This window comes from Calliphora vicina, chromosome 1 (genome assembly GCF_958450345.1).
Source record: "Calliphora vicina chromosome 1, idCalVici1.1, whole genome shotgun sequence".
Taxonomy (NCBI): domain Eukaryota; kingdom Metazoa; phylum Arthropoda; class Insecta; order Diptera; family Calliphoridae; genus Calliphora; species Calliphora vicina.
The window spans coordinates 93,328,957-93,356,779 of record NC_088780.1 but is presented as its reverse complement, the minus strand read 5'-3'; the positions used below and the strand labels follow the sequence as shown (position 1 = coordinate 93,356,779).

Genomic DNA, 27,823 nt, shown 5'->3' with positions numbered 1-27,823 from the left:
CTTATCCGTTTGAGTCAGTAACACGAAGCTATTGTAAATATATCATTTAATCATCTAAGTAAAATGTCCTACTAAAGTTGACAAAATTTTCGTAATTGGATGGCCTTATGAAAAAGTACTCAATTTAGTTTAATCCAGCAAAAAAATTGTTGATTAATTAACCAACTCTCTAGCTGGAAATACTTTCAATTCTTAGAATATACATACTTAAAATATAACTATTATAGACTTTATAGACTTTGGGATATTATTAAATATTGTTATTATTTAGTATTATTGCCAACTCATGCTTTTAGTCATATTTTTCTACTTAAATGTTAAACTAACAAATAATTCACAAATGATCCCCAATGTATCATTCGAAATAAATATTGAAGTCATTTTATTGTGAATGTATGTATGTGAGGAAATTTTACTTTATTTCCTTTCTTTCTCTTTTTCTTGTGATTGGCTACAATATTTATATGGTCAGTTGTATTGAATGGCCAACATCTGTGTAGAGACCGTAATTCCATTCATTTTACTCAACTCGTAATAATTGTATTTGTCATACTGTGATGTTAAAATATGTCAAGGTGATTACACATACAGGCAACTAACTGTAAACATACAGACATCCTAGCAGTTCTGGGTGACTATTCCCAACTAGTGATTTTATGTAAGTAATGCTATTAACAAATATTAGTAGAAATATTAATCAAAATTACTGTATTTAAGGGATACATTGACTACTTGTAAAACTGCTGGGGTATATTTGTGTGTACGGTTTTTCAAACATACAGAATTTGAGTTAATTTTATGAAAAAAAGGATGTCAGTACCAAAGACTTAAAGCTGAAAACTAGTTTTACAAATGTTTCCGTTTCATCTATATGATGTTTTGTAGTAATATTTAAGTATTTGCAGTTTTACTTTTGTGTCATGGTTTCTGGATTATTCCAGAAGTATTTTCGAATGAATTTTCAAATTGCCTACATTAAGGTATTAAAATGATGGATAAAATGTTGCATACCTTAAGGATTAAAAAGGTTTTAATGTAAAGTGTTTATTTTAAGGTTTTATATTAATGTGTCTTTAAAACTTATTCTGTTCTATGATTCTAAATTAAGGAATGCAAATTAAACATAAACAGGGATATGTTTAGTATTGCCAAAAATTTAAATGTGTATTAGATTAACACCATGGATCTATTACATTGGTCGGCACTAGGGTTCCTAATTTTCCGGACTTTTTCCCTTTCCTGAGGAAAATAAAAAAAATGGGAATTTTATCGCAAAATTTTATGTGCTTATTTTGATATTGTAACAAAAACCAAACACATGTAAAAAATGTTCACTCAAAGTACACACTTGTAAGCACATACAATTTTTTGAAAATCGAAAAAAAATATCTCATTTTGTTCCTATTACATGTGGCTTTGCGATAAGACCAAAAATCTGTAAAATTTCTGCCGTTTTAGATTTTTCATGATTTTTTAAAACAAAAAAATTCTATTTTCAAGTAAAAAATATATTTTTTGCTTCAATTTGTTATTATAACTCCGAAACTACTGAGCCGATTGAAACGCAGTATATATGGGACATTTCATGTTAATTGATTGTTGATTTCCTTTAAGTCCTATCCGGTCGCTCAGTGGGATGCGATTGGATCAAATATCAAAATAAATGTTTTGTAACTGAATATATACAATTTTTGATTTTTTTTTTTGTTGGCAAAATCAAAAATTTTTTTGACTTTTTTTTAAAATGGGCCCTTTTTTAAATTTTGTTTTGCTGTAAAGAAAGCTTAGGTCTTTTCCTTGGTGGCTTAGTGGGATGCGAGTGGGATATATATCAAAATAAATGTTTTGTATCGCATGACATACAATTTTTGTGTTAAAACATTTATTTTGATAGATATCCCACTCGCATCCCACTATGAGACCAAATAGGTCTTAAAGGAAAAGACCAAAGATTTCTTTTGATCAAAAAAAAAATTTAAAAAAGGGCCCATATTGGAAAAAAAAAAATTTTTGCGCAAAAATTCAAAAATTGTATTTCTTGAGTTACAAAATATTTATTTTGATAGATATCTCACTCGCATTCCACTAAGGGACCAAAATTTTCTTAAAGGAATGTACCTAAGCTTTCTTTTGAGAAAGCTTTCTTAAAAAAGGGTCCACTTTGAAAAAATTGATTTTGCAAAAAAAGTCAAAAATTGTATGTCTTGATTTACAAAATATTTATTTTGATAGATATCCCACTCGCATTTCACTAAGCGACCAAATAGGTCTTAAAGGAAAATATCTAAGCTTTATTTTAAGAAAAAAGGGCCCATTTTAAATAAAAAGTCAAACAAATTTTTGATTTCGGAAAAAAAAAATATTGAACATTTTGTATTTTTTTTTAAATATTTTTTTTTTTTTTTTTGAAAGATTGAAGAAAGAGCTAACTAAGCTATTTGGGACACATTTTGAAGAAAACGCTAACTAAGCTATTTGGGACACATTTTGCTAAGAAGAATAGGTAATAAGATACATGGATACGAAAAAACACCTGCTTGCCCAAAATGTCAAATTTTGAAAAATTGTGTCTGAGTTACTTTACTATCCAATTGAAATAACATTGGTGCAAATTTCATCTCGGTCGGAAGACATCGATTTCAAAAGTTGGTTCACTTGACATAAAATGCCCCATATATGAACATTTTTACATAACATGGGAAAAATGTTTTCAAAATTCTAGCAATCGAAAGAAGAACATTCACTTAATTGTGAACAAATTCGAAAGCAATCAATCGATTTTTACGACCGATATCTCATTTTGTTGCTATTATATGGCTTTTATGGCGACGACATCAGAGAGCTGTGCGAAATTGCCCAGACTTGAGAGCAAAAAAGATTTCAAATAATTTTTTTTAGTTTATTTTCTATTATTAAGTTGTATTAAAAAATGTAAACTCCAAAACAAACATAGCCATTTCGCTGATTGTTTCATGAAAGTGCCAAAAATTGTGATTTTTGGAAATTTTTGTATAGCATGGGTCGGTTGGAACTCCAAAGTTAGTGGGGATTGTTCATACACTCAAACATTCTTTACAGTAACTGATTTATTCAAAAAGTTTTCCACAATGTTAAAAATTAATGAAAAAATAGTAATTTTTTAAAGAAATAATTTTTTAACTTTTTAAGCATGTTGTTCAAAAAACAAACTACAAGAAAAATTTGTTTTTCTGTACAGTTAATCTTTGCAGTTATTTGTTTTCATATCATTTTAAAAACAAAAATAATTCTTCAGTATAAGCTTTTCATTTGCCTTCAAAAAAAACTAAAGAAAAATCAGTTATTTTTACGTAAATTGTTAGTTATAAAAAAACATTAAAAAATAAATGAAAAATTCTTTTGATTCAAATGAAATGTTAGCGGTCCGTTTTTTTAATAAATTTATAGTTAATAATAATGAATTTTCTATTCAATTTACCTACATAATATTTTGAGTGTAATAATCGGTTAATTCAAAATTATTCGTTTAATCGAATAATTTCTATTTTAATTTTAAATTGTCATAACTCAAACTCCGTGTTTTTCATATAGTTTTATCAGTTTTCAAAAAAGTCAATTAGTTTTTGTGTGAGTGTTTTTTTGTTGTAAACATCAAAATTAAAATTCATGTTTTCTCGTATATTTGACAAGTAAAAATTTGGGTTAAATACAGATTAAAAATATATTAACATCAACCATTTATATTATGAAATCGCATGATTTGTTGAAAATTTATTTAAAAAATAGTAAAATGTCATAAAACATTCAAGGACGTTTTTCTGGAAACGACTTTTTTTGAATTATGACTTTGTTGCTGGAAAAAACTCTCATATTCAATATCTCAGTTCTTTTCTTAGTTTTTTCTAATCATATAAAATCCTTAGTTATACGATTGAAATCATTTTTGGATTGTTTTAGATGTTTAATACTTTTAATAGTTTCGTTTAGTTCTAATAAAAGACTCATTTCAAAAAAATTTCGTCTATTTCAAATACATGTAAATTTAATATGTCTGTTGTTATACTCACTAAACATGTTTATCGGATGTTCAAAAAAATATCTAATTTTAATTTGAATAGAAACGGAAAAATAAATACAAAAAAATAAACCGATTAACGGTTAATCGATTGAATACCCTAGTACATATTCAGCCCATTTATCATAGTTGGGGGTAGTGCACTAATTTTTAACTATCACTAATAGTTAGTGGTAGTGTAAAATATTTCACTAATTATTTTAATGTTTAGTGATGAGTTGAAAAATATAAGCCTCACTCAATAATAGTGATAGTGTAGTTAAAATTTTTTAACTAATAATATTTTGAAAATAGTTAAAATATTTTTTTTGCAGCCTAATGAAATAATTTTTTCTACACTAAAATTTTTAGTTAAAAAAATATTCCTGCACTATTTTTTTCAACAAAGAAATGTTTTACTCTATTCATAGTTTAAGTTAATATATTTAAGGAAAAAACGTAAAAGCGGTATATAAATATACAAATTACAATAAAAAGAGAAATAAGCAATTACACATAAAATAATTAGCGACTATTGGCTTTAAGTAAAACAAGCTTTTCGAAATTCGAATCACTTAATTTATTTCTCGGAGGAGAATCCACCATTCCACTAAAAGAAAATAAACGCTCTACTGGAGCAGAAGAAGCCAAAGGCGTGTTAAATTTAAAAAGCATTTGCCTTATTATTGGATATTTTTTGAGACTGCAAATATCAGTGTCCGAGCTTAAAAGGAATGCACGTATTTCACTATGCCATCTTTCTGAACAAAGGTTGAAGGTCCTAATATTGAAGATGTTAATAAATTAAGTAATTTCTTCAATAACTTTTTCACTTACTGTCAATTTCCCCAAAATCTAAGAATCCTACATTATCAGTGTTTTTTTGTGTTATTATTTCTTCGGATGCTGAAAAATACTTTGAAGCTTGCTCAACAAACATCTGTATATTTAATATTCTAGTTTAAACTGGAATAACTTCACGATCACTAATTTTGAATATATTAGTGCAAAGAAAATTATTGAAGCTTTTTTTTAGTTATTGTTAAATTTTTTAACTATTTGAGTTTAGTGCTTATTTCTACACTACCACTCAATTGATTTATAGTTAAAAAAATATCACTATCACTAAAAAATATTAGTGATAAAAATATAAGCTTCACTACCACTAAAGCTGATGAAAATTAGTTAAAACTATATTTTTTAAAATAATATTTAGTGCTAGTGAAATGTTGATTGCACTCAACATTTAGTGCACTACCCCCAACTCTGCCATTTATGAATAAAAAATTCCGCGGGAGTTTGTTCCCCGGGAGTTTTTTCAAAATTGTAATATAAGCATGGCACGCGAATAGACGTATTTTTTGTGGCTCGTAAAAAAAACATTATTTCTAAGAACAAAATCTAATTTAAATAGTAATTTTTACTTAATTAAATCAAAAAATCATAAAGGAAAAAAATAATACAAGCATATGATTTAAATAATGCTTATTTAGTGAATAAAATATGAAATATGTATTGAAAGTGAAAATTTATAAAACTGACTGAAATTAATTCAACACTACGAACTTATGTAAAACACCGAGTGAATTTACTTGCAGTGAATTATAATCTGAGATTTTTTTCTTCAAAACAGTATATTATATTAAATAAATAAATTGATTTTTCTAAAACATAAGAAATCAACAAAAAATTAAATAACAAAAAAAAAAACGAAAACGTGATAAAAAGAGAATTTTTATTAAACCGCTCTCTTTATCTAAAACTCTTCCCAATAAGAACTTATCTAAATCAATAGATTCACTGATTTGTCAAAAATCGTTTGACGTTTCTTTTTAAACACTAAAAACTCATTTAACACAGCTTCAAATTTATTAATACAAAGTAAAAGGACAAAAAGAAATTAAGGAAGAAAGAATTTTAAAAAAAAAACTTAAAATGGATTGCTCTTTGTGTGGACAAAGTTGTACTCGTGGTTTTGTTCAATGTGCTGTATGTGGAAATAAATTTCATACAAAATGTGTAGCGGATAGTGTCCCTAAAACAACAGTTTCTTTGACTGATTCTATTAAGAAGAGTAATGGGCACCTAATATATAGATGTGCTCAGTGTATTAAATTACCAGCTGAGGATAACCATAATGGTAATCAATCCATTGCCAATCAACCCAATGTACAGGAATTTAACACAAAACTAGATAATTTGGAAGCGAAATTACTAGAAATAACAAATATTCTTTCAAATAATGTAATGTCAGAATTAACCTCTATCAAATCTGATCTTAAAAACTGTATGGTTCGAGTAGAGCACTTTGAAGAAACAACAAATTTGAAGATAGAAAAGCTCCAGATAGAAAATAACTTTCTGCACAAACAGATGAATCGTGGAAATATTACGATAAGAGGACTCCCAGAGAAACTGACAAATGATGATTTATATTCAACTACTGAAAAGATAGCTGATGTTCTAGGTGTAAATTTGCAGCCGTATGATATAAATTTCTGCACTTGGACACGGAACAAGAAGGTGGCACTGGTTAAGTTTAACTCTATCAGAAAACGCGATGAACTTACAAAAAAATATTTTGAAAAACAAAATCTTACCTTAAACCAAATCGTTGATGATTTCCAAGATACTGAGTCAAGGGTATTTATTAATGACCATTTGACACCGATGGCCGCAAGTCTACAGTTTATATGCCGAAAACTAAAGTATGAGAAGAAAATAACCAAATTTCAAATAAAAAATAGGATTGTTCCATTGGTGAAGCTGTTCTTTCCTGATGGCACAGAAAAGATAGTCAATCGTGAAGAACTTCAGAAAATTAAATTTTAGTTTTACAATATTAAAAATGTTTTATTTTTTCAATTACAAATTATTATGTTTTTTATATATATGTTTCTTTCTCCAATAATCCAAGTATAATGTTATTATCTTTTATTTTATTTTTCTACGAGGTAAACTTCAAATAAAAAATTGTTTCTCCTTATTCACTTTACATTAAATTTCGTCACTTTATTTGTACCAAACAGAGATGCAAATGCCAGCTTTAACAAAAACAATGAGTAACTACTTTGTGTTATTCTGAAATTAAAACCTAATAACTAATTCAGGTAACGTAATAAAAATATTCTTTATTAGTAAAAATTTATAAATCTTGTATATTAAACATAAAATTCAGGTTCAAATTGACTTTAAAATTTCACTTTACTTTTTCTAGAATTTTTAAGAATTGACCGAAAAATTTAATTTGTTTGTTAAAGAAATTAGAAACTGAATAAAGTCATTTAAAACAAAGTCTCTAAAAATTAAAAGTCTCCTTAACACTGATGTTTCCATCTCTGCGTATATTTACTGGTACACTTAATGTACTGAAAAATTAATATAAAAGCTATAAACAAAGAGAGTGTAAATTATTCAAATCATAAGTGTAACTCTTATACTTTCATATAAATATGTATATAAGAGTAAAATGAATTAATGTTTTTTTTTATAGAAATTCTTTTTACTACTATCTTTTTATTCATGTTATTTTAGTCAGAATTGTATTAAAATTTTTGACTTTGGATTCTTTGTTTTTTATATATTATATTAATATATAATAATTAAAATAATATCAATTTAAAAAGATGTTATATGAATGCTATTTTTTATTTTTTTTTTAATCTTATTTCTTTAATAAGAGATTTATTTTGTACTTAAATGGATTTCATTCTATTAAAATTGTGAAAATTTCGAATTAAGTAAATTTTACAAAAATAACAATGAATACAATATAACTTGTTTTTAGAAATGGTTTTATCGAGCAACTTCAAGAACACTATGTCAGCTTGCTTACTTTTAAATTTGTATTACTTTAAGTTTTATAATATTAGAAAATTTAATCTTTTAATTATGTCATGGATATGGATAGTTTCTCTATATATCAATTATGAATAATAATATTGGACCCATCATCACCAATAATGAGATTCAGAATTTAAATTTAAACCAGCATAGTCTTAATATTGTACATTTAAATGCACAAAGTATTTCACCAAGGGAAAATGCTACCAAGTTGGATGAAATCAGGAGCGTTTTCAGTAATAGAATTTTTGATTTGATTGGAGTTTCGGAATCTTGGCTAACAAGTCATATATCTGATAACTCAGTGTCATTGGATGGATATCGCATATTTAGGAGTGACAGATCGTTTCGAAGAGGAGGTGGTACTTGTATATATGTTAATAAGAGGTTCAAGTCCAGATTAGTGACTAAGGTGATGGATGAGGGAGTGGCTGAGGGTATCTTTATAGAGTTAGAAGTGGAAGGAGGTGAGAAAATCATGGTTGGAGTAATTTATTTGCCATATGGAATTATCTCTAGCTGTGAGGAACTGATTGCCGATTGTACTGCACGATATAATAAGGTAATTTTAATGGGAGACTATAATATAGACTTATTCGATGATAATTTAAGGATGAGAAATTTATTTGGGGGAATGGGTTTGAATATTGTTCACAATAATCTGCCCACACATTTTACTATGGGTTCCAGTAGAACTAAACTACTGGATTATTTCCTAATATCGGATTATAACTTAATAGCTAGTAGTGGTCAATTCCATTTTCCTGCGCTAAATTCACGTCATGCTGTAATATATTTATCAATAAAGGTAAAATCTGTAATGGTATCAGAAGTGAGGATGGTGAGAAATTACAGTAAATTTGACTACATGGCTTTTGAGGCGGATATTAATAGTATGGATTTGAGTGCAATATATAATAATGCTGATATAAATGGACAGGCTGAATTTTTGAGTCGGACTATATTACAATTGTATGAAAAACATATTCCGTTGGAGGCTGTTAGAACGCGTAGAAATATTGACTGGATGAAATCTTCGGTTATAATTCAGGCTAGAGAGCGTAGAGATCTAGCATATAGGGCTTATTTTGAACAAAGATCTGATGAGAGATGGCGAATATACTGCAAGCATAGAAATAGGACTAAATCCATAATTAGAAAACAGAGAGACCATTACTTTCAGAAAATGCTTACAAAATGTTCTCAAACGCAGATGTTGGAGGAAATCAGACAAATTGGCATTATAGGTGATAATAATAGCTCGCCTGATGATATAAATGTGGATGGATTAAATGATTATTTTATAATGCCAACTATTGATAATGTCCCATCACTATTGTACCGAACACAGCCACTTAGTGACAATTTAGAAGGATTTTCTTTTCGTACAGTAGATGAACTTGAAATATGGAATGCGATACAGAGGATTCGATCGGGCGCTATTGGTCCAGATGGGGTATCTTTAAAATTCTTGAAGTTAATTTTCCCTTTAGTCTCTAGACATTTAGTATATATTTACAATAACATTATAACGTCATCGAGATATCCTGATTGTTGGAAGATAGCAAGAGTGGTTCCGATACCAAAGGTGAAGAATGCAAAACATCTTGCAGATTTTAGACCTATCAGCATCTTGTCGATTTGCTCAAAGTTATTAGAAATTTTATTTAGTGATCAAATCACAGAAAGTTTGAATTTTTCATCTCGTATTTCTGACTTTCAATCTGGATTTAGAAAACATCACAATACTACAACACTGGTAACAAATTTGGTGGATGAAATTCGATCCAAGATTGACAGTACAAATATTTCGGTCTTAGTTAGCTTAGATCTAAGTAGAGCTTTTGAGTCGATCTGTCATGAAGTTTTACTTAATAAACTATTTTCATTTTTTTCATTTTCTAGGACAGCATGCTTATTAATTGAATCGTTTTTATTTGGGCGCACTCAGTTTGTTCAACATAAGGGGCGTATTTCTATAACGAAAGACGTAATTCGTGGTGTCCCACAGGGATCAATATTAGGACCATTGTTTTTTATAATATACATCAATGACATTTTTAATAATTTATCTAATATTGTTAATCACCTATATGCCGATGACCTTCAATTGCTTTTCTCAACAAAAGAAAATAATGTTAATTTGCTAATGTCTAATATTGGAAGTAATTTGAAAAGAATTGAGGAATGGTGTAATGCAAATTTTATTGTCCTTAATTTGGCAAAATCCAGAGCTATTGCTTTCAATGCAGAGGGAATTAATATGCCACGAATCTATATTAACAACGAGGAAATGGAATATGTACACTATTTGAAAACTCTGGGAATTTATATAGATCACAAACTCAGTTTTGATTATCATTTAAACTATGTATTTTCGAGATTATCTTTTGCATTACGTAAACTATATAGTATTAATTGTTCATTACCATTGCATGTTCGGAAACTAGTGGCCCATGCTACATTAATGCCAATACTACTATATGGCCTGGAAATATATTCTGGAACTACGGATAATAACTTATGCCGGCTGAAAAAATATTTTAATAGAATTATAAGATATGTATATAGGCTTCGGTCAGGGGATCACGTATCCTCTCATGTAATAGACTTTTTAGGTTGCACATTTAAGGACTTTTTGAAGGTAAAATTAATGACGTTATTCTATAAGGTTTTTAAAAATGATACACCAAATTATATTTTATCTCGTTTTGAATTTGGAAATTCTTCCAGATCACATACCTTAATTTGTCCTCGTTTTTCCTCATTGATAATGCAACGTTCGTTTGTAGTAAGAGTTTGTCGTATCTGGAATTCTGTTTTACCATACAGTGACAGGCACTTCGGTCACTCTATTTCCGAATTTAAAAGCAAGATTAAGTCAAATCTTTAATATTTTGAATCTTTTTGGTGAAGGTGGTAATATGATATTATTTTTAATTTCTTTGCTTTTTATGATTTTTTTTTTAGAGAAAACTATTCACGTCCATGATATTTTTATTTAGATTTAAGTTAAAAATATATAATATACAAATTATTTAATAATAAATTAATATAAATAATAATGTAAAATATAAGTGCCATATATAATCACTTTGTAATCAATTTGGCCATTCTTGGCTTACAGATTATCAATAAATAAATTGAATTGAATTGAATTGAATTTGAATAGGAAAAATGAGAAAAGGAGAAAAACTCACGGGGAATTTTTATTCATAATTGGGCTGATTATAACCGAAAGAATGGTACAGGAGTAACCACGACAGTTGGTTCCACACACCGGAATAACACGAGTTCACTCAACCAAGGGCTATCAACTCAGAAACCACTACTGCTACAACAACTACCACACTGTTAGAACACAGGGTATTGTAAACAAAACCAAAATTTTCGATTTAGTTAGAGACATCAGTAATATTTTTTTTTGTCTGCTATCCTAATGTCAAAAAATAATACTACAAATAATATTTCTGACAATTCCGTCTCGTCTCTATGTTACCCTATGTAACATAGCATTTTAACTTCTTATCCCTTTTAAGACTTCGTTTTTTAATCTTATTTTCTTTAAAAAAAATGAATAGTATTTTGTCAAGCAATTCAGTTTTTTTGTAATACTTGTACAATTTATTTCCAACATGACATTAAAAAACTGTCACGAATTTTACAACTTTTAATGGCAACAATAAAACTAATTAGTCTAATTCATCTTACAACTGTTGGTTTTACAAGGGGTTATAAGATAAATAAATATATGAAGAAGAAAACGATTCTGGCTGCTTTATTTTGATTCCTTTTATTTTTGTCTAAGATTTATTTGTTTGGCAGTTTGGGTGGAATGGTGAAAGACAAATAAATAAATTAAACTGAAATTAGACAGATTTAATTGGAATTTGAAATTAAATACAAAATCAGTACTCGTAAGTGTATATATTCGAACTCTTTCGCTAGTATACATTTAAATAAGAACGGAGATAGAAAAAATCATAATTGTTAATAAAAATGATAACACTAAACTTACAGTTTTAATTTTTTTTATTTGATTGAAATTATTAAGTATTACAATTTTCAAAAAATATTATTTTTATAGTTATAATCAATAGTTATGCATTTATGAATGGACAAAAGTAAGTGGACACATTAAGAAGTCTTCTGAATGGAAGCGTCCTCTTTTTTAAACATTCCTTGATGTAAATTTTGGTATTTATAGAGCCCTTTGTAACAAAAGGGTGGCATCTTTTTCCGCAACTGCATATTGCTTGCCATACCAAGAACGTTTTGGGATATTTTGTCTGATTTTGGGCCCTTAGCTTTTCTACAACATTCCCTCGAGCATAAGCAACATAAAAATATTGACCCGGAAATTTCGTCATCCATTATGCAGCAGTTATATTTTTTGTATAAAATTAAACTTCAATTTCCGTGCTCCGTATTTGGCCTCTAAATTTTTAGCAGAGTCAGGAACTTTTTGAGCCTTGTATGCTTTTAAACCTGCATTGACTTTAAACTGGCCAAATAGTCCGAGACTGACCTCACCGGGCTGTTTTCATACCGGAGGTGTTGGGAGCTCTTTTGAAAATGCTATATATTTGTTTGGCTTTAGAAACATCATATGGACCATTCCTTCTACCAAAACCAGGTTTGATATCAACGGACAAGTTCTCCCGGTACTGTTTAACCCTCCGTTAGTCGCAATCATTTTCAATCAAGACTAGTCGCAATGTATCAAACTGATATCAATAAAAAAAGGAGCGTTTGAAAATAATCTCTTCACTTTTTATTTCGAAATCATAAAAACAATATTAAATGCAACGTATTTAAAAGTTTAATACAAAAAAAATTGCAGTAAAGATATGATTTTATCAAAAAATAGCTTCAAATTTAGGGTGATTAAAAAAATTTACAATAAAAAAATGTTTGCCTGTTTCAACCAGATCAGTTGCGAGTAACGGAGGGTTAATAACATTGGAAACAGTTTGATAGCAGACCTTTTTGTAGGACCAAGTTGGGTTTTGTTTTTTAATAATTTTAGTATGTAGTTTTTTCTGGTCATTAATTTTAATCAGATTAACAACAAATGAACATAATTGACATTAAACATAATAACTGACATGCTTTACAAAAAAATCAAATAATACTTGCGTTAAAAGTTTTAATGAAAACCGTGTGTTAAGAATTTCACGATCTCATTCTTTATTTGCCACTATTAGCAATGAGCTTTTCCTATCTTTCTGGCGACATATGGATTCCGAGCCATAAGAACTGCTCATCTTTTGAGGCCATGAACGAATCAAACCAACATCAGATACTCTGTTCTGAAGTGAAGAGTAATCCAGAGGGTACGTTCTGCATCGACTGACGGGGCACGAACGAATCAAGCCAACATCCGATATTCTGTTCTGAAGTGAAGGGTAATCCTTCTGCATCGACTGACGGGGCACGGTCTGAACTATTAACCGGTTGAGGTGAAACTTCCCAACATCTTTATTCTAAATACTTTTTAACAGTCTTTCAGCATGTGCGCGAACGTTGTCATGATGGAATATAATGGTTTCATATCTGGTCGCATATTGTGGGCGTTTTTCGGACAATTCACGCTTCAAACGAATCAGTTGTGTACAAGTTTCCTGTGATGGTCTGGTCGGATTTCAGTAGCTTATAATATGACCCCTTTGCTTCCACCAAATACAAAGAATTACCTCAGTGCCATGGATATTTCTCTTTGGTGTCGATGCTGGTTGGCCAAGATTCACATACGATCTTGTAATACATCAATTTTTCTTCGATTCCAAAATTCAATTTCTCCATAAAATATAGAGGTTTACCATACCTCATAATCTTAAAGAATTGTAATAATAAACCTTGATTAATGATTGCATATGTATGTCTATGACATAGAAGGTTCGAATTTCCCAAAAAAGTACCAAGTAATAATTTTATAATCCTCTATACTTGTTGGTTTAGAAGACACACATTCTTAGATATCCAAACTTTGCCCTAGTGGATCTATTTGGGAGGAAATAAATGAATAAAATACATAGTTCATATTTCAAGATTCAGGAAAAAAATCTATTACTGAATTGAGTTTTGTATATAGATTTAGTTTTTGAGTTTGAGGATAATTTAAATTTATTTACTATGCTATTTGTTAACCTCTATATATTTTCAGTCCTTTTTTAAATAAATTCACCAACACGTACAGGCAATTTTTCCCTTAAATACCACGATTAAATGCATGGATTGCTTCTCTTGGTTGCCAATTTCAACACTCACATATTGCTGTAATAAAAAGGAACTAAATGAAACCTTTTTTTGTTCCTCAATTTTGCATTTTGTATTTTTAAGCTGCGGAAATATTCATCATTCTCTTTTAATAATATTTAAACGAATTAATGTGCTTTTTGTGGCAATTTAAATATATTTTTGAAGGCAAGAACCTGTCATAAATTATGCTCATTAAATATTCTTACTACTTGCTACCACTTTGCCGTAACATTTAACATTAGTTTGAGTTTATTTTTTATGAAGTATTTTTCTCCTTTATCTATTATTTTCTTGCAGACTTTACTGTTATGCTCAAAAACACGTGAAATCCATCAAGGCTGTAACAAGGCCAGGCGAGGTGGCGGAAAAGCAACGTTACAAAAGTATACGACGACCCAAACCTCAAGAGAAGAAAAAGTTTAAAGTACGCAACCTGCATCATAGTTCACCATATCATGTGTCTGATCACAAGGCAGCCGTAACGGTGGGTGTCATAATGGGTGTATTTCTCATCTGTTGGGTGCCCTTCTTTTGTGTGAATATTGTGGCTGCCTTCTGTAAGACGTGCATAGGTGGCCAAACATTTAAGATACTCTCATGGTTGGGCTACTCAAATTCCGCCTTCAATCCGATTATCTACTCGATATTCAACAAGGAATTTCGTGATGCTTTCAAACGCATTCTGACAACGCGTAATCCCTGGTGTTGTAATCAAGACATTGGCAATATACATCCACGCAATAGTGATCGTTTTGTCACGGACTATGCCTCGAAACATGTGGTGGCCATGAACTCTGGTCGTTCGTCGGCTGAATTGGAACAGGTGTCTGCAATTTGACCAACAAAACGAACCAGCGATTATGCCTCATCATTGGTATGTTGTGTTTCCGGCTCAGCAGATGCGACTTCATTGACGATTACGCCGTATGGTCCCTGAGATTCGGTAACAGTGGCTTCTACGACAATTGTTGTGGAGACACTGGACACGGCTACTAGAACGGGCGATAGCAGGCAAATGGAAACAGTATTAGTTTAGAATAATCAAAAGCAACCACAACAACTCAACTGGAAAACTGAAATTGAAACAGCAACAGCTACAACAAAAAACACCGACTACATATAACAAACTAAACAACAACTAAAACACTATTTACATGTGTATATACTAGTATATAACAAACGGCATTTACACTACCACTACTATTACAACTATAAGTTTTCACTACAGCACACACACACGCAAACATCTATACTCTTTCACAACTACATTAACATACACGCACACAAACATACATATTGTATATGAGCAACTGGATTACAGGGTGAGCGTTAAACAAATCATTATATTTTATTTACAACTTTATGTAGTTAAACAAACAAGAATTATTTATATTTATAAAGCTAAATTAAACTAATTTAGTTAAAAAAAACAAAGTGAATTTACTGTTCCCAAATTGGGTAGAAGGGGGACCATACACCACTTTTTTGATACGCTACCTTTTAAAAACTACGAAAGATATTCTTAAATTTGATATTGTTTCAAATACTTGGGCATTACCCGACTTTTTAAAAAAACGGTTTGTCGGTTAACCGAAATTTTGCCTTTTTAGAAAACCGGCATTTCGGTTAACCGAATACAATACGGTTTTTCGGTTAACTGAAAGGAACTATTTTAAAAGTTTAAACCATAGAGAAACATAGAGCGGAAATTTAAAAAAAAAAACTCAAATAAAAAAATTACTCTAAATCCATGGTAGGCGTTCATATTGTTCAGGTTACGATGATTTTCGTCAAACAACCCGAATGTGAACAAAAGAGCGTAATAGAGCGTAAAAATACACACATTTCATTCATTTGCTTGATGTTGTTGCGAATATTTTATTTTTTACCCAAACATGCATACAAATTAAATGCCTCTATTTGCCTACCAATGCTCTAAATAATCACACATACGAGTGTTGTTTTTGTTTTCACATAGTTTTTATACCCTTCGCCATGAGTGGCAAGGGTATATATAAGTATGTCTTTCCGTTTGTAATTTCTACATTTTTCATTTGCGACCCCACAAAGTATATATATTCTGGATCGTTATAGACAGCGAAGTCGATATAGCCATGTCCGTCTGTCCGTTTGTATGTTGAAATCTACTTTCCGTAGCCCCTAAATAACTTACATACATGATTCATACATCAATATGTCGGGAATTCTTCCTATTCGGTTGCCATTTAAAATCGACAAAATCGACCCACAAATGGCTGAGATATTAGAAAAAAACGAGAAAACCTCGATTTTTGGCCTATTTTTTATCTATATCTGGATTACTAAGTCATTAATATGGACAATATGGATATCTAATGATAGATATTTTAAAGTCCATTGCAACGATGTATATAAAGCTATAGTAAGTTGGACCTACAATGGGTCAAAATCGGGAAAAATATTTTTTAACCCAAATTTGTTTTTCATCAAAAATTTTTTTTGTCATAAATTTTTTCAAAAAAAATTTTTTTTAAAATTAAAAAAAAAAATTGGAAAAAACTTAAAAAAAAATTATAATTTGGATAAAAAAAAATTTTTTTACCTAAAAATATTAAAAAAAAAATAATTTTTAAGTATAATTTGGTGAAGATTATCTAAGAGTCGGCACAGCCGAATATAGCTCTCTTACTTGTTTTCTACTAAAACATTCTCACCTTACCACTTAGGTCTCTGAAAACTGAGTTAGGTCTTTGACAGGAGAGTTTCCGCTCTATGTCTAGTCTTTATGGTTTAAACAATACATTTTCATATGTAGAAAACATAAAATATCCAATAAAGTATGTATTGGGTGGCTGAATTAATTCGGGCGAGAAAAAACGTGACAGGCGTATAGCAAAATCGGAATCTACACAAAATTCTAAGAAAATTACCAAAAGTATGGGTCTAAAATCAAAACCTAGCTCCCGCTGAGAGACTTCAAAAAACACGTTTAAGAAATTTTACTGTCCAACAAATTGAGACTTTTTGATTGGAACAGAATAGCGACCCTATAATTCTGAAAGGGCTTGTTGAGTAGATCATTTTTGTGGAATAAACTTATAGTCTAGCTGGTCTGAATTTTTTTTATAGTGGGTCAAAGTTTTAATTTTTTGATCGAAGGGTGCTTTATACTAACTGAAAAAATTACAGACATGACCTTGTCTGAGAGAATTCTTATTGTTAGAGTTATATTGTGGACTTTTATGGGGATACTTTTTGTGGAATATCTTAACCCTCTATCTCCACTCTTTAGGGGTTAATTTGACCCTTTTTTCGAGAAAATCAAAAAATTATTTTAGAAAAGCACATTTATGGATTAAAATATTCTACGAAAATGTTTGCCGAAAAATTTTAGTGGAGGTCACCAAAGATATCAAAGTTGTAGATAAAGCTCTTTACGCTTAATTAGCAAATTTACTCACCACCTTGGGTCTCACATTCTATTTATGATACGAATGAGTTGATATTTGAAATATAATTAAGCGTTAAGAGCGTTATTAACAACTTTGGTATCTTTGGTGACCTCCACTAAAATTTTCCGGCAAACATTATCGTACAATATTTTAATCTTTAAATGTCCTTTTTTAAAGGACTTTTTTTGATTTTCTCGAAAAAAGGGTCCAATTGACTGCTAAAGAGTGGAGATAGAGGGTTAAGATCTTCCACAAAAATTATCCCCATAAAAATCCACAATATAAATCTGACAATAAGTATTCTCTCCGACATTAACTTATAACATTTTTTTTCAGTTAATATAATTCTCCCTTCGTTCAAATGATCTACTCAACATGCCCTTTCTGAATTACAGGGTCGCTATTCTGTTCCAATCAAAAAGTCTCAATTTGTTGGATAGTGAAATTTCTTTAACATGTATTTTGAAGTCTCTCAGCGGGAGCTAGGTTTTGATTATAGTTATAGTGACCCATAGTTTCTTGGGGAAATTTTCTTAGAATTTTTCGTAGATTACGTTTTTGCTATACGCTTGTTGAACAAAAAAATTTACCCATCCTAGCATACATAATAGTCAAGTAGAAAGTGCTTACACTTGAATATTTTCGGGAATTTTAGAAGAAAAAATAAATACTTTTGTCTGTATCAAATGTAAAATGAAACTCTCAAACTTTGTGGGGTGGTACATGAAAGAAAACAAAAGTTGGTAATGTAACAAAATCGATTACAGTGTGTTCAGTTAATCGTTGTTAGCAGATGAGGCGCTGGCGAATGGTCCTCCTTATACTCTACTTTTTATCCTTGGCATATCTCTTAAAAGTTCTAAATATTTTTAATTTTATTTTCTGGTTACTAACCATAAATACTACAAACAATTAAAAAATAGGAATGTATTTTCAAAAACGACTAATTAATTATGAAATCATTAGCAATATTTATGAAAAAAAAAGACAAAAACCAACATATTTATTATTATTTAAGAAGAATTCCACAGAAATTAATTACATTATGAGTGATTAATAAGATAAAAAAAATTTACAAACTATTTAATTGATATACATATTTGTATATAACTTTAAAAATAAACTTTGTTTCATAGTTACAGGGGAAAGTGTTTGATTTCATTTTACTAAATATACTTAATTAATTCATTAATTTATTTCGTTATTATATTTTATATTTATTTAAAATCCGATATTTAATGATACACAATTCTATTTTTTTAAATTTTTTAAAAATAAAAACTTGAATAAAATCGCGATTTTTTTCGAAATTAAAAGAAATAAAAATGGAAATGTCAAAATGACTCTAAATACTATGTGTTTAACGAATATGAAAAAATCAGAAAACCCAAGATTAATTTGTTTGTGATGTCTCATTTATGATTCCTAAAACTATGAAACAAAGTTACTATAAAGAGAAATGCTTATTTTACACCGATATTTTGTTCTTAAGATTTTCGTTATAGAAAAGTTTAAAAATTACTACTCAGTATTAACTCAAAACCCAATATTTTACTTACTAAATTCATACCTGGTAAATATTTAAGCTAATTTTATAGCATCTGAGTTCTCATCTGAATTGATCAATATCGATCAACTGCAGCTGAGTATTTGTTAATTGTTTCGAATTAGTTTTTTCTTTATATACATTGAATGAAGGCCTAATCTATTTGAATGTTATTTTTGCAAAAATATGTTCATTTGTAAGTTTAATATCCAAATGCCCTAAAATGAAAGAAATTTTTTTAAAAAAAAAACCTTTACACTTCATTCATCGCAGCGACAAAGTTATTTATAGTTTAAAATTTTCCGCTATTTATTTAAAATGATATTTATTTTAGTTTTTTTTAATAAATCGTATTTCATATATATACATTTAATAATCATTAAATTTATTGTTCTTCACAAACAACTTCATATTTTTGTATGCTGTCTGTTAACAAATGGCTTAAATGCTGAATGTATTTAATATACTATTTTTGCATGAATAGAATTTAAACAGGTTTTTTTTAATTTATACCAATTTAAATATTCAATAAATGATAATCAATGGCTTAAACTGTTGTAATACAATTGTCAATGATATTATTTTAGTTATTTTATACTGTTAAGTGAAATATTTAAAATTTTATTACGCAATATATGTATGTATGTGTTCTACATCAGTGAAGTTTTTGTATATTCTCATGAGGTAGAGGACCGGATCCAGTTCAAACACTTTATACTGTCATTTTAACATGTCGTTATCCCAGGAGAAGGTAAATAGAATCTGTGCTTTAAACAGACAGACAAGACAATACACCTGTAAACTTTTTATTTAACGGCCGTGCTCTGTAAACTGAATCCGAGTAACGTTTTAATTTTCAATACGAATTCACATATTGTGATCTTCTGTAAATCGAATTCACATGATTTACTCACTTATCTTTCGAGTAAATAAACCCCTTTCAATGTACAAAATCGTGCGATTTGCTTAACATAAAAAAATCACTCGATTTACAAAACATTCATTGTGTCATTAAGTTCGATTTTAAAAAAAAGCCAAACTAATTTTAATTTACCTGAGTTTTGCTACTCTTGGTAAAAAAAATAGTCTTTCCTATTCATGAGATATAGTTAGCGATATATCAAAAAAAACTTTTTTCCAACTTAAAGATATTTATACCAAATTACATCTATTCATTGGGTGATACATTCGGCTACCTCTGACGGACATTATGGCGGCTCTCATTTATTCGTTGTGTGAAATATAGGATGTTATTTGCGAATTTGATCTTTCAACAGAATTCGAATTTTAATTTCTATCATTTAAGATAAAAAATTTATCAGTACAGTAAAAAAAATGCTGAATGAATTTTGTGAAAATGGAAAAATCACAACTTTATATTTCAAATGGCACAAAAACGGCTTAAGGGTTTTGCTCGAAACTTTGCACACTGGGCAAGAACTTCAATATCTAAAATTTCTCCGAGCCGCTTGACGATAGAATGTTTTGTTCGGACATAAATTGAAAAAATCTAAAAAAACTGAAAAAATGCAAAATTCGCTATAAATATCTCATAAACTAAGCATTCTATTGTTAAGCGGCTGGGAGGAATTTTAGATATAAACAAGCGAACCTATTTCTGGCATTTTTCACATGGTGAACCGATCTTGATGTATGATAGCAATGTGAATAGATCATATCATTTGATATGCTCTAAGGCCATTGGCGTTAAGTATCCCGTTCTAGTATTTATCCACCAGAAAATTAATGAAAATTAAAAAAATTCACTAGAAATCACTAAACGTTTGCTAACCTTAGAGAAAAACATTGGTCTTCTCCAGACAAAAACATTGATATATCATACATTAAGATCCGACTGAAATTGACAAAGACATAATGAAAAATTAAAAAAGGCGATACCTACATTCGGCAAAAAAATTTAAAAACATTTTTTTTTCGTAACAGCCTTGCAGAAATACTTTATATTAGGGGGTGAACGGGGATTTTTTTATTTGTTGAGGTACGGTCTACTGTAACTAAATACATATATGGGGAATTTCATGTGAAGTGAACAAATTGTTATAACCAATGTCTTCCGATCAGGATGAAATTTGCAGCAAGGTTATTCCAATTGGATAGTAGTTTATACAACTATCAACGGTCAAGAACTCCCTGAGTTAGAGGGTGTCAAAATTTTAAACCATGTAACTTATTACCTATTGCTCTTAGCAAAATTTGTTCCAAATAGTTTAGATAGCTATTTCTTCGATCTTTGGAAAAAAAATTAAAAAAAAAATGTTTGACTTTTTTTTTGCAAATTGAAAAAAATATTTTTTATTATTTTTCGAATGATTGATGAAAAATAACTATCTAAACTACTTGTGAAAAATTTTGATATACATATATAAAATTTAATAACGTTGAATAAATTCGTTTGATATTAATAAACTTAATTATAAAAAAACACATTCGGTATAATATTTATTACCTTTCCATCTAAATTTCTTATTTTTTGTCAGAATTTCATCACAGATTGAAATTTTTTGAAATTAGCTATTTTTCTGTTACAATAATTCTATCAAAAAATGACCACAAGGTGGTGGTAATAAATTTTCTTTTATAAATTTAAGAAAATACATCTTATTTTGATTTTTTTCGAAGTTGGTACATACAGAAAAAATGTAGACCTAAAACTCCTGGATAAATTTGCGGAACATTGTCAAGCCTAATATTTTGGTTTTAAGGGTCAAAAAGGCGATTTTCGGGGGTAACATAAAAATAACGGTATCTTTTCAAAAAATTCAGAAATAAAAAAGTCGTAGAACAAACATTGATTCTCATACCCACAGATTAATATTCAACAATAAAAAAAGTTCTTTTTCGCAAAAAGTCGATCTTATGGTTTTGCTTGACCTTGACACTATAAGGTATTAAATAAGACAAATACAATTGATCAATTTACAAGCTCTCCTATCATGCAATAATGTTCTAATATTTCACAATAGTTTGAAAATGTTGTTATTGACTTTCAAGCTAAAAAAAAATGCTATGTTTATTGCGTTATCGTAACCAACCAGCAGAACGCCTAAGAGTCGGTTAAGTCAAGCCGCCGAGTCGTGAAATATTAGAACATTATGACAATATGATATGATAGTAGACCTTGTGAATCACCCAATTGTTTCTATAAATCGAAAACTTAGCAAACACTTTTTAATATAAATTCCTGTATTTATACAAACATATCTTAAACATTGTGTTGAACATCAACAACATAAAATCTCTGGGGTCTGTGAGAAACTTGGTGATTCATACCCGACTTTTTGAATAATATATGAGGCACAGGTTATCCACATCAAATATAAAAATTGTTTTATAGCCTCTAACATCTACAAAATATAACTTAAAAGTCCCATTTTGAAGAAAAAGTCAAAATAGTTTTTAAAGGGACCACTTTGAAAAAAAGTTCGATTTGCAAAAAAAAAAGTCAAACATTTTTTTGTCTTGATTTACAAAATATTTATATTGATACATATCCCACTCGCATCCCACTAAGCGACCAAAAAGGTCTTCAAGGAAAAGCAGTAAGCTTTCTTTGGAGCAAAAACAAACTAAAAAAGGGTCCATTTTTTAAAAAAAAAAAAAAGTTTTCATGTGTTTTGTTATTGTAACAAAAACACACGTAAAATTTACACTCACAGTACACGCTTGTAAGCACGTGCAATTTTCTGAAAATTAGCGAATTCACTTCATTGTGGATAAATTCGAAAAAAATCCGTCGATTTTTATGATCGATATCTTATTTTATTCCTATAACATGTGGCTTTGTGATGAAGTAATAAATTAGAAAAATTTAGATTTTTTTAAACAAAAAAATGGTATTTTCACGTAAAAAATATATTTTTTGATTCAATTTGTAATTATAACTCCGAAACTACTGAGCCGATTAAAACAAAATATATAAATGTATAAAAGGTTATGTAAATTTAAATATGTTTAAGTTTACTTTAATAATATGGGCTAACCGTTTTTGAGTAATCATTAATTATGTGGAGAAACGTCTAAAAAAAATCACCATTTTTTTTAAAAAAAAAACTTCTCCATATAATTTAAAATTTGAACCATATTTGTACTACTGGAACCGAAATACATAAAAATTTTGACCGTTTCGCACAGAATTTGTAAATGTGATTTATATTTATTTACTTCTGGGGAAATCAGTGTAGATATCTATATAAATCACACATTCATGACCGATAAAGTCCTTCAAAATTGCCAACAATGTTTACATGAACACCCATCACACCAATCGTATCCATCAAACGGGCGCAGAGTGGTATGAGAAAAAAAATGAGGGAAATAAATCTGTAACTTCTAAACCCTTAGTCCGATTTGAATGAAATCAAATATTTTAAATGAAAAAAAAAATTATAATTTTTGATATAATTGGTATGGATATTATAGCCTAAAAACTAAAAAAGTCCATTTTTGGGATTTTCCAACACTTTTTTGGAAATTGCGAGATTCCTGATTACAAATTTTAAAATTAGTTTTTATTTTACCATTTTCAATAAAAAAATCTATATAAGTGTGAAATTGCATTAAAAACTATTTATAAATAAAAATTTTATTTCAATTTGTAAAATTTTTTTTCATATTTTTCAAAAAAGTATTCCATGAATTTTTTAATTGTCAAAAGCTATATACATTATTGAAAAGTAGATAAAATCCTCTATCCATTGATATATAACATGTCTAACTTATGTTTTTTACATGGCAAATTAATTAGGGAAAACTTAACAACTCACAGAGAATTTACATAATGTGAAGATTCTATATGTGTAATTTTTTTGAAATCGAAAAACAAACGAAAAAATAGGATCATTTTTAAAGTTGACCATACCCGAGGTGTCCTACTTTGGGGACCCCTGGCCCAGCTCATTAGTTCCATATTCAAAATTTAAACTCGACAACACTTCCCTTTTGCGCATGTGAAATAGGACTAAGGGTTTAGAAGTTACAGATTTATTTCCCTCTTTTTTTTTCTCATACCACTGTGGGACGGACATAGTTAAAACACTTTGTGCTGGGTGTTATACTAATATTTCGGGACATTACAAACATCAGCACAAACACATAATAATCTCTTTAAATTAGTGGTGTAGGGTATAAATATGTCTGCTATAAAAATACCAACTATTTCGTTATAAGTGCGAGTATATATGAAACATTTTCAAAAAGGTTATGTATTTAAATTACTACTACATATTTATATATCAATTTATATTATTGAAAATGTTTATGTTTTATTTTGGTGTAATTAAAATTTGTGGTTTTTTAATTCCTATTTATTTTAAACATTTTTTCCAAAAATTTTTACCAAAAAATAAGCCCTAACCATTACAGAGTATTTATTTACGTTTTTTCTGCTTGAATTCAAAATTAAACATTTTGTTAAATGTTTAATTAAATTTTCTCTTTGAATGTGTGTTGTTGATTGACAATTCAATTTGCACAATATAGACACAACTAACAAAACAAATAAACAGGATATTAACAATTTATAGAGGAGGATACAAATATAGCAAAACAAAAAGTATTTTATCAGAAAACTAACGTAAGATGTTTCCGTAATATAAAGAATAATTAAATTTTATTTCTTTCAAGGTGACTTAAAATGTCTTACTATATTTTCAAACTCTCCTGTCACAAAAATGTAACGTGTAACCAAATTTACTTAAAATCTTTGTTAATTGTCACGCTGTGCTTTGTTAGTTTTAATAAATTTTTTAAATAAATAATGAATGTAGAAAATGTTAACGTATTTAGGTAATTACTTGTGAGTCTTAAATGACAACCCGGTAGTTGGGCAGACTTTTAGAGAAAGATAGAGAAAATCCCAGCAAGAGTTTTAAGCTAAAGAAAATACAATTAAATATCATAGTAGATATTAATATTAACAACACAAGATGACTAAACATTTTTAAATCAAAAATCTAATTTATGATCCCCTCATTTATTTAAATGTCTTAAATATTAAAAATCTTTTTAAATGTTAATAAAACTTTCCCCCATATCAACATATAAATGTGTAAATATAAATATAATTTCTTTTGTGATTAAAGTTGCCGACTTAATTTATTATAAAATCAACAGGACGTATAAAACTTTATTAATTGCATGATTTATAGACGAACATAATAAAACAAACGAAAATCCATCAAAAATGATTTAATTATTTATGAAGTAATATGACGTGAACAACCAGACAGACACACACGCACAAATATAATTTGTTACACAAATTAATTTACTCTGATTAAAAATGTTGTATAAAATACAAAGAAAAAGTTTAGTTTAATAATATAAACGGAATGTTATTAACTTGAAAACATGTTGCTTAAATTTTTTAAGGTAGAAACTAAAAATATATTTTAAATTATATTCCTATTCTTCGTTGACCCATTACGTTAATTTAGGAATTACTGTTTTTTTTTTGAAGTAATCTTTTTATTTGACTGGAAACTAATTTTAGTCGATGATTTTTTGGGTGAAAACTCTAGTAGCCCGAATTGATAGTAGAAAAACTAACTAAAGTGGTCAAATCGCACGATGAATGTGATGTTCCCAGTTCACATCACACTCACGTGAGATGACCATGCCCCCAAATAGCCCGTGGCGAATGTCCAATGTGGCATGAGCTGTGTGGCACTTAGTACCGTCCTGTTGAAACCACATGTCGTTGGTATCCATATCATCCAATTCAGGCCAAAATAAGTTGGCAATCATTAACCTATAGCACTCGACATGGACGGTGAAGCTGGTAGCCCAAAATCCACACCAAACTGTGACTAATTGGATGCTTTTGGATGTCATATGGATTGGTATCGTCTCAAATTCGACAATTTTGTAAGTGAAGGGCGCGGAACTTTGCCGAACAGAACACCCATTTTGATAAAACAATTTTATCATTTGCACTGTTGAACGTGGTGATTTGGAAAAACAAACTAAAACAAGTTAGAGTACTATATTCGGCTACGCCGAATCTGAAATACCCTCAACCTAAATATGCTGAGAATTATTGAAATGTCATTTGTATAAACACATTAATACACAGAGATAACAGATTCGTAATAGCAACCGAATTTGTTGCCAATCGAATGATTCTACCGTACTGACCGAATTTTACACTAGTGGCTACAAAATTTTAGAAGTGGTAACAAAAGTTTGGTTGCTTCAACCGATATTGTTCTTTATCCACTGATTTTCTGTTGCCAGAACCGAAAAATTCTATGTGTGCAACCGAATCATTCGATATTACGAATCTGTTTCCTCTATAAATCCATATTCAGTGTTTGTTATTGGGATTTAGCTCCGATTATGAGGATTGGTAATATGCAATTTATAATTGAAATAACTACGGATTCTTATTATTTTCAAAAGAGTCTATAATTTTATAATATAAGAGATTTATGAGTATTTAAGTGATTTTCGGAAATGGACCTTATATGGGAGCTATGGTCAAATATGCACCGATATTCACACAATCTAATAGTAACATCTCTGTAAAATTTTAATTCGATAACGATATATATGAAAAAAAAGTATTTGAGTGATTTTCGGAAGAGAACTTTATATGAGGGCTATGTTCAAATAGTGCCCGATTCAAAAAAAAAAATTTGGTCTCTCGATTTCTCTTTGCACGAAACTTAGTTCTGCTGAACTTTGTATGGATACTGCAATTCTATGTGCATTTATATACCATACCACCTTATTTCGGGAAGATATTTGTATGGGGGCTAGGAGAAATTATGGGCCGATTCTTACCATTTTCAACACAATTTGTCCTTTTGTCATATAAATAATGAGTGAACAATTTCATGGTATTTTCTGCAATGATTTTACCCATAGTCACAAAAAAAGATGTGAAAATTATCAAAATTTTTGAAGGTTGTCTTACATTTGGGTCCATAACTCTGGTTCTATCAATTCGATTTTGCTGCTTTTCAATACCAAACTGCTTAGAAAAATTAAAAAGATTTTGGTATAAACTTCATTAATTTCGCTTATGTAGTTTGGATGTGAGAGTGTTTTACACAGACAGAAGGACCGACGGACAGACAGACGAATATGACTCAATCGACTTAGAATTTCATAAGGATCAATAATATATATACTTTCTTGGGTCTCAGATGAATATTTCTCAATGTTAAACACGGAATGACAAACTTATATATACCCTCATTCTCCACTTATGATGGTGGAGGGTATACAAATTAGACAGATGTAGCTTCAACAATATGACCGCTATCAACAGTAAAAGTTCGGAAGTCCCTATTGGAAGATCCTTTGTATATACGAGGATTATTACTTCCCAGTATTCAAAATGATTCCAAGTTGTCTCGAAAATGAATCACTTTTTCGTAAAATTGTATCGATATATAATTTGATATAATGCATGAATAAAGAATGTGCATGTGGTAACATTAGAATGAGAATAATAACTAATTTTGACTTGTTATAGGAAACCACGCACATTCTATGCAGTATATTGAAATTAAATTTTACGAAAAAGTGATTTATTTTCGAGACATTTTGCATACCGGGTATGCAAGTATATTAACATTAACATTAAAGCTGCTAAAAGATCTAGAAATAGAGCATTCTGTTTTTTTTCCGTTAGATGATTCATGGAACTTCTAGAAGATGGCACTGTGTATATAAATAGTAATA

General features: G+C 29.2%; 1 protein-coding gene across 1 annotated transcript in view; it reads left to right on the top strand.

Annotated features, from left to right (window-relative positions):
• Dop1R1 (Dopamine 1-like receptor 1) overlaps nt 1-15,099 on the top strand; it is a 262,438-nt gene extending 247,339 nt beyond the window's left edge. The window contains exon 6 of the mRNA XM_065499443.1: nt 14,435-15,099. Within this exon, the coding sequence (XP_065355515.1) occupies nt 14,435-14,975 (541 nt within the window). The 3' untranslated portion in view covers nt 14,976-15,099. The remainder of the gene's footprint in view (nt 1-14,434) is intronic.
• Nucleotides 15,100-27,823: the final 12,724 nt, after the last annotated feature.